Below are 8252 nucleotides of genomic sequence, written 5' to 3'. Positions count from 1 at the left end.
CCGGGCGCGGGGCGCTGGGCACGCGGGGTCCGCCGTCCGCCGTCCCGGGGGTGCGGGGGTGGGAATCAGGATGGCGCACATGGGCGGCCCTCACGGGGTGTGGCGCAGGACTGCCCCGGCTCCACGGGGGACTCTCCGCCCTCGGATCACACCCCATCGCGCCATCGCAGAAAACTTCTATCTTCCTGTAGGTGCCAGGACGGGCAAGCGAGGGACCTGGGGCAAGGCGTGTGGCTGATCCGGGCAGCCCCCCATGTCCCGGTCCGCACTGCCCTTGGCGCCGGAGGTTAACCTTTTGTGCCCACTGGCCCTGGGCTGCCCGCTTGGCCTGCGTCCCTAGAGGACACTGCTCCTCTTCTGTCCAGGGTCCCTGTTCCCAGCCTCCCTGCCCTGCCAGTCCTGAGGTCCAAGCCGGACAGCGCAGGACTCCTGCAGGCCCTGGGTGAGCTGGTTATCTGAGAAAGGAAAGGCATTTCATTGTGACTTCTCTGGCCCCCACCCCTGCTGCTCTACCCCATCCTAAGCCCCTGCCCCATCCCCCATTGCTGGTCAGATAGCCCATGTCCCCTGTTGAAAATGTCAGGAGCCTGGGGGCAGCCCAGATGTGTCCGGGACAGCCGGACCAGGCTGGCCTCTGAGTGTCCACACACACTGGCTTGTGGAGCCCTGGTCCCTGTCACGTCCCGGGGCCTGCGGGGAAGGAAGGCAGGGACAGGGACTTTCAGGCCTTTTTCCCAGGTCCTGTAGCACATGGTGAGGGCTCTGGCTTTGTTGTCGCCATCAGAGGAGGGTGAGGGAGGGGCCAACCAGGGGACATGTCCTCCTGGGGACAAGCCAGGGTCTGCGTGGGGCTGGCCTCAGGGCGGGAGGGAGGGCTTTGTCTCCTGAGCTGGGGGCAGCGGAGAGGACTGGAGCTGGGGTCAGTCAAGCCTGGGGACACCTGGTGGAGGGACACCTCTGGCCTGTGGGTGGCCCTGGGCAGCAGCCTGAGGCTGTGTAGCCCTTTGAGAAACATCTACCCACTGGCCAGGGGGGCATCAGGACACCCGCAGGGCCCATGAGTTACAGCCTCAGAGGGACTGGTCCCCTGGGCCACCTAGCCAGCTCTGTGGTCTGCATTGTCTGGTGCAGCTGGGGAGGGTGGAGGCAGGCTGGCTGTGACGGAGGGTGCCGAGGGCAAGCTGTAGGCAGTCCCATCTGGACTCGGGAAACGTGTGCAGGGCAGCCAGGTCTGAGGAGGGCCCGCAGGGAACCCTAGGGTGGGCCCAGTGGGGGATGAGCGTAGAGCCCCAGTGGACAGCCTCCCCTCCAGGTGGGGGGCCATGGGCCCTGCTGGGTGGTGGGAAGCTCCCAGCAGAGATGAGCCCCTGTTGGACAGCCAGCTCTAGGCAGAGGGCCTGTGTGTCTGCAGGGCTGCCCCAGGCTCAGGGCCGGCTGCTCCTGCTCCCAGCCGCCGGGCTGCAGAGGGGTCTGGGTTTCCAGCACTTGCCTTCCTGGGGTGCCCACGCCTGCCAACCCCGGCCCCCCTTCATGGCACAGTACCTGCTGCCCACCACCGCGGGGCTCCTCCAAGGGCACCAGTGGCAGGGCCCTGGCCTCCTCGGGGCCGCCTGTACCCTGGAGGAAGGGCTGAGGAAGAGGAGGTGCCGGGGCGGAGGCTGCTGTGAAGTGGGGCCCCCTCCCTGCCCCTGCCCACATCCTGCCCCAGCAGCATGTCAGTGCCCACAGGGCCTGCTGGCAGAGGAGAGGTGTCACCCACCCAGAAGGCAGAGGCCCCACTCTGGACTGAGGCTCTGGGCAGTCCCAGGTCATTCCCCGGGGATATGCCCTCTTCCCCCACCGCTACCTGCGCTGTGCCCACCGCCCGAGTCCCCTCACTTCTCACGGACTTGGGGTGTCCAGAGCATGACCCCATCACCTATGCACGCCCATTCCCCTCATTCCCCTTACTGCTCTATCTCCTGCCTGAGCCCCCATGTGCACGCTAGTGGAGGCCCACCCTTCCTCCCTGTCTCCCTCCTTTCATTTCTCTGCCCTGGTGACACGGTGGGGTAGGTGCTAGAAGCTCGCCACCAGCTTAGCAGTTCCGGGAGAAAGAGCTGTTTGCACCAGTGTAGATTTCTAAACTCACTGCCACCGAGTCGATGCCAACTCTTAGTGACACTATAGGACAGTGTAGAATGGCTCCTGTGGGTTTCTGTGACGGTGACTCTTTTCAGGGGTAAAAAGAAGGCCTCCTCTTTCTCCCTTGGAACTGCTGGTGGTTTCGAACTGCCGACCTTGTGGATTGCAGCCCAGTCGGGGTAACCACCTCACTACCAGGGCGCCTCCGTACAGATGCACAGCTCCTGAAACCTGGGCGTGGTTCTCCTCCACCGTGCGGGGCTGCTGTGGGTCCTGGGCATGGTGGCAGTGGGGTTTGGGGTTTGGGGTGCACTGCGGGCTTAGCATGGGTTTGCTTGCCTAAAGGCCAGGGTTTGGAGCCCACCAGCTGTTCCAAGAGAAAGAGGAGGCTGTCTGCCCCCGTGAAGACTGACAGCCTGTGGGGGGCCTGTGGTCAGGAGGGACCCCCTCCACAGTGGGGTTTGGTGTGAGAGCCCGTCTTCACCCCAGAGGCAGAGAGAGCCCGCTGGACCCAGACCCTCAGGGCAACGTCTTGGTTCCCTCCCTGGCAGTGATTTGTGGGCACACCCATGGCCAGAGGTTGGCACATTCTGGGCATGGGGAGGTATTTGGTAAACACTTGCTATAAGCAAGTGGGAGTGGGGGTGGGGGAACCAAGAAGGGGCCTGGGAGCCAGGGCTGGCACAGGCACCCTCACCGCGCCGTCTGCCTGGCCCCCCCCTGGAGCAGGTGCTGCCCCGTGGCCCCAGGGGTGCAGCCACCATCTGGGCGTGTGTACCAAGGGCCCTGCTGGTCGGACGATCAGGAGCCAGCCAGGATGGTCAGGAAGTCTGTGGGCTTTGATTAAATGGAGTTTTAATTAAAGTGGGCGGTGCAGGTGGGCAGAGGAGGGCGGGGATCAGCAGTTTTGTCTGATGGCCTAGCCAGTCGCATGTGTCCAGCCCTCTCCCCAACCCCCAGGAACCGTCATCGTTGGTATTAGGTGCCCTGGAGCCAGTGCTGACTCGTGGCGACCCCACAGGACAGAGACTTGCTCTGTGCAAGTCCCAGGAGGTAGCTCTAAAGAAACAGAAGACCTGGCTTCTCTGAGGTTAGGGTCCATCCAGTCAGTTCTGACGAAACCCTGCCCGCTCCTGCACCATCCCCAGGCTGTGATCCACAAGGCCCGCAGTTCGAAACCACCAGCTGCTCCTCAGGAGAAAGGGGAGGGCTCTCTACTCCTGTAAAGAGTGGCGGTCTCAGAAACCCACAGGGCGGTTCTGCCCTGCCCAGGAGTGACAGGGTCGCCGTGAGTTGGGATGGACTCAATGGCAGTGAATTCGGGTTCGTTTTCGTTTGAGCTTTGAGCCGAACCATTGCTGCAGCCACCGTGTCAATCCATCTTGCTGGCGTCTCCCCTTTTTCTTTGCCTCTCTGCTTTACCAAATAGAATGACATCCGTGGTTAATTTTCCCTCCTGGAGAGCTAGCAACAGATGACTGGGGCATTAGTCGGTGGAGAAGAGCTGAGGGGGACAGGGGGGACAGTGCCAGACCCCGGCCCCTCACCCTGTCTTGGTCTTTGCTGTCTGATGGTGGAGGCCCCCACAGGGGCAAACTGAGCCTTGATTCCGCCCCGCCCCCCTGCTGTTTCCTGGGCACACTCCCACAGTCCTTCGCAGGGGCAAGGTGAAAGAAGGGGGTCCTGAGAAAGGCAGGTGTTCGAATCCGCCCAGTATGCTTTGGGGGTAAGGCCTGGCCACCGGCTCCGCCCCACTGCAGCCTCTCTGCAGAGCAGGGGGGTCTCAGGACAGGTGAGAACAGCGCTCCTGCTGCTAATGGCATTGCTGGAGGAGGGTCCTAGCTCCCAGAACGGTGGCCCCTGGGCAGTGGCTGGTGTGAGCCCCCGGCACTGACCCCGGGACATGGGCAGGAAGCGGCGTGCCATCAACAAAACCAAACCAAACCCTGGGAGCTGGTGGCTCCACCTCCCCCTGCCCCATTCAACCCAGCTGGCCAGGCTGGTGGGTGTGGCCTGAGCAGGAGAGAGGCGGACAGCCAGCAGCGTCCTGAGTGGCCTGTGGTGGCTGGTGGCTCGTGGGAGCGAGCTGAGCTCCTGGCTGGGGCCGGCTGCACCGACACCGACAGGGGCCTGGTGCTGACGCTGGCAGCGTGGAGGCCGGCACCCCCTGCAGGCAGGCCCAGGCTCAGAGCCCTCGAGAGGTGGCCTGTGGAGGGGCAGGGCGGGTGGCCCTAGAAGCCGCCTGGTACCTGTTTGCCCCACCCCCCATGCAGAATGTGTTCGTGGTGCTTGCAGGTGGGGTCCTGGTGGTGGACACCCTGCTGGGCCTGGAGAAGGCCCGCCCACCCTCAGACAGAGACAGACTTCCGGGTGCCTGCTCCCTCCTGGACCCAGGCCCTTGGGAGGTACCGGGGTGGGAGGGGCCCGGCCACTTCAGCCCTCTGTGAATCCCTGGGGGTCTCAGCCAGCCCCTGGAGACAAGTCCCTTGGAGGAGAGCTGGGAGATATTGTGTGTGGCTGCCAACGGGCCACTTCCAGGGAGCCGCCAGGAAGGAGGCTGCCCCTGGGGGGTCCTGGTGATGCAGTGGGCTAAGTGCTGTGCTGCGGGGTGAAAGGTCAGCCCGCAGCTGCCCCACAGGGGAAAGTCAAGGCTTTCCACCCCTGTCAAGAGTGACCGTCTCAGAAACCCACAGGGGCAGCTCCGCCCTGCCCTGCATGGTCCCCACGAGCCAGAGCCCACCGGAGGCCCGGCATTTAGTTTTCATGTTGTTTAAGCAGCGTCCACTTCCAATCAGGTGGCAGCGCAGCGGCCTCACGGGGTCTCCTCGAGGAGCCGGGTGGCACCGTGGGTTCAGCACCAGTGGGTCAGTGGGGCGGGAGATCGTGCAGATGGATAGCCTCAGACGCCCCCACTTCCTGGGCCATTCTGCTCAGTCCTGCAGGGTGGCCCCCTGAGGGTCAGCAGTGGGTCAGCAGTGGGTTCAGGTTCTGTGGAAGGCAGGGCAGGGGAGGGGTCCTGCTGGGGTTGACAGGATAGAGTGGGGGGAGTGTGCCTGGGCATGTGGGAACCTGGGGGTTCAGGCTGGGTGCTCTGACCCATTGGGCATGGTGAGGGGGAGACCCCCACCCACCCCACCCGCATATCACCTGGGCTCCAATTTTGTGCCTCGGATGGGGAAATTGAGGCCCGGAAGGCACCCCTCTGGCTCCCGTCCCCTGCGCACCCCTGGCTGAGTGCTGCCACTGTCACCCAGCCCCCATCGGCAGGGGCGCAGGTGGGGAAGTGTAGGCGTGGGGGGTGGTGCCAGAGGTGTGTGTGGGGGGGAGCGGTGAGCTCAGCTGAGCTCTGCCTGGTGCGCCTGTGAGAGAGGCTGCCACCACCTGCCTGCCCAGCTGCCACGGATCCTGCCCCAGGGTCCCTGCAGCGAGGTGGTGCCGGCCGGTCAGCAGCTACAGGGCAGGGGAGTGGGGTGGGGGGGCAGGCGGATGGTCGTGGGGTTGTTGGACACCAACCGGGGAGGCTGGGTGGGCGAGGGCGGGCATAAGGGTAGGGGAGGCTGGGTGGTCGTGAACGAGGGCGGGCATAGGGGTAGGGGAGGCTGGGTGGGCGAGGGCGAGGCCCAGGGACTGGCCCAGGAGAGGTCAGCCCCCTGTGGAGATCGTGGCCTGGGTGCCCAGCATGGGGAGAAGAGGTGGGACGGCAGCAGGGGTGTCCGGGCAACCCAAGGGCAGTGCTCACAGGCTCTCCCTCGGCAGGGACTGCAGGACAGAGCCGGCTGACCAGACATGCCCCGTGCGCCCCCGGAAAGGGCCAGGCTCCCCGGGACTCGGCATCATCCTCATCATCATCCTCATCATCGGGCCCGTGAGCAGGGGCGGCCTGGGCTCCCGTGAGTGAGCAGGGCCGGGGTGCGGGGCCGGCGCAGCTATGGACCGTGAGCTGGCCGGGTGCGCGTCCTTGCAGAGCGGCCGGGCTGGCCATGGGCACCCCGGTGTATATCACGGTGGAGCTGGCCATCGCGGTGCTGTCCATCCTGGGCAACGTGCTGGTGTGCTGGGCCGTGTGGCTCAACAGCAACCTGCAGAATGTCACCAACTACTTCGTGGCCTCGCTGGCCGCAGCGGACATCGCCGTGGGCGTGCTGGCCGTGCCCTTCGCCATCAGCATCAGCACCGGCTTCTGCGCCGCCTGCCACGGCTGCCTCTTCATCGCCTGCTTCGTGCTGGTCCTCACCCAGAGCTCCATCTTCAGCCTGCTGGCCATCGCCGTTGACCGATACATCGCCATCCGTATCCCGCTGCGGTGAGCGCCGGCGGGCTGGGCGGCGGGGACTTGAGCGGGGGCACCCAGTGTGGGAGGCCCGGGCTGGGTGTGGCAGCACCCTGGGTTAATCAGGGTTGGGCCGCTCACCACAAGGTCGCCGGTTCAAACCCCCCTGCTGCTCCTTGGGAGGAAGCCGAGGCTGTCTGCTCCCGTGAAGACGGACAGCCTCCGGAAGCCTAGGGGTCAGTTCTGGCTTGCCCTGTTGGGCCACTAGGAGCTGGAATGGCCTCGGCGGCCATGGGTTTTGTCTCTGCTTATCAGGGGCCTGGGGGAGAGGGGGCGGATTAAGGCTTGAGCTGCTAACCACACAGTCAGGAGTTGGATCCCACCAGCTGCCCTGAGAGAGAAAGACGAGGTATTCTGCTACTCCTGCAAACCCTGACCCACGTGAACCCCACAGGGACAGTTCTCCCACAGTCCTACAGGGTCTCTGAGTCGGGGCCCTCCCTGAGGGAGTGAGCGTGTGAGTGTGGGTAGATGTGTGCATGGGAGTGACTGTGGACCTGCGTCTCTGTGTGGGTAAATGTGTGTGTAAGTGTGGTGTGTGAGTGAGGGTGTGCATGTACATGTGTGTATATGGTGAGGTTGTGTGTGTGTGTACGTGTGTGACTGTGAGTCTATACGGTGTGTGTGAGTGTGCGTATCTATATGTGGGAGTGTGTGTGTATATGTATGTGGGTGTGGGTGAGCACATGTGTGTGACTGTGTGTACGTGTAAGTGGGTGTGACTGGCACTCTCACGTCAGATGCTGGGCCACATAAAACCTGTGGTGACAGCCACCAAGGGGGCCGGTTGGCCAGCTTCTGGTGGGCTTCCAGGGACACTGTGCATCAGGACATAAGGGTCACCGGGGACACTGGCGGGCACTCAGCCACACTTGGCAGAGTTCACTGCCCCATTAGCCCAATCTCATCCCTCTCAGGTGCCCAGGGCCCTCGGAGGCTACTCTCACCCCTCTGGGTACAAACAGAGGCTCTGAGGAGGGCCGGGTCCCCAGGGCCCCTGGGGAAGGAGGGTGTGGCTGGGCTTGCGTCCTGGAAGACCCTTGCTGGCCACCCTCATGACTGCAAGCTCCCAGGACCCCTGGGCAGCCCCTCTCATTCCCAGGACAGGTGGGGGGTGTCACTGGCCCTTCCTTGGGGATGGGGCTCAGTGACAGCTGAGAGCAAGGAGGCCCGAGGGGGCCGGGGCTGTCAGTGAGGCCCACCTCTGGGTGCTGGTGGAGAGGAGCAGAGCCCAGCTCCTGAGGATGCCTGCCCTGGCATGCCCCAGAGGACATGCTGTGATAGGGGGCCCCTCTTGGTGCCTCTGCATGGGGACACCTCTGTCCCAGGCACTTACATGGGTCATGAGGATTTGGGGGAAATAGCAGGGAACTTGTGGGGAAAGAGGCAGGGTGGGCAGTGACCAGAGGTGCTGCCCTGGGGTGCTGGCAGTGTGGGGACCCCCCTGCCTTCAAAGGCACAGGCTAGGCGGGGAGGACATCCTGGAGGCAGTGGCACTGCAGAGAGCCATCGAGCTGGCTTTGCCTGCATTGGGCAGGTGACTCTTTGCTTCAGGATCATAGCTCTGGAGGATGACTGGGGTCCACTTTCTCCCAGGGGTGGCTCAGAGCATGACACCAGGGACCCCTGCCCCACCATGTCCACCCCACTGTGGTGGGCCTGGAGCAGCAGGGGCATGCTGGTGGCCTGGATGTCCCTTCTGAAGGGACAAGATGGACCCTGGGGAGATGGAGGCCCGGGAAACGCTAAGGGTCCAGGGCTGTGTCTGGGTCTCAGATCACAGTTTCAGGAGCTTTTG

The 8252-nt window shown here is 64.1% G+C and overlaps 1 protein-coding gene across 1 annotated transcript in view; it reads left to right on the top strand.

Moving 5' to 3' along the window:
- Nucleotides 1–6079: 6079 nt before the first annotated feature.
- Nucleotides 6080–8252, top strand: part of ADORA2A (adenosine A2a receptor) — a 7727-nt gene continuing 5554 nt past the window's right edge. The window contains exon 1 of the mRNA XM_004716372.2: nt 6080–6427. Coding sequence (XP_004716429.1) covers nt 6105–6427 — 323 coding nt within the window. The 5' untranslated portion in view covers nt 6080–6104. The remainder of the gene's footprint in view (nt 6428–8252) is intronic.

This window comes from Echinops telfairi, unplaced genomic scaffold (genome assembly GCF_000313985.2).
Source record: "Echinops telfairi isolate 266 unplaced genomic scaffold, ASM31398v2 ScPeMD7_29;HRSCAF=101, whole genome shotgun sequence".
NCBI lineage: Eukaryota > Metazoa > Chordata > Mammalia > Afrosoricida > Tenrecidae > Echinops > Echinops telfairi.
Note: the sequence above shows the minus strand (reverse complement) of the source record. Positions and strands in the feature narration are given on the sequence as shown.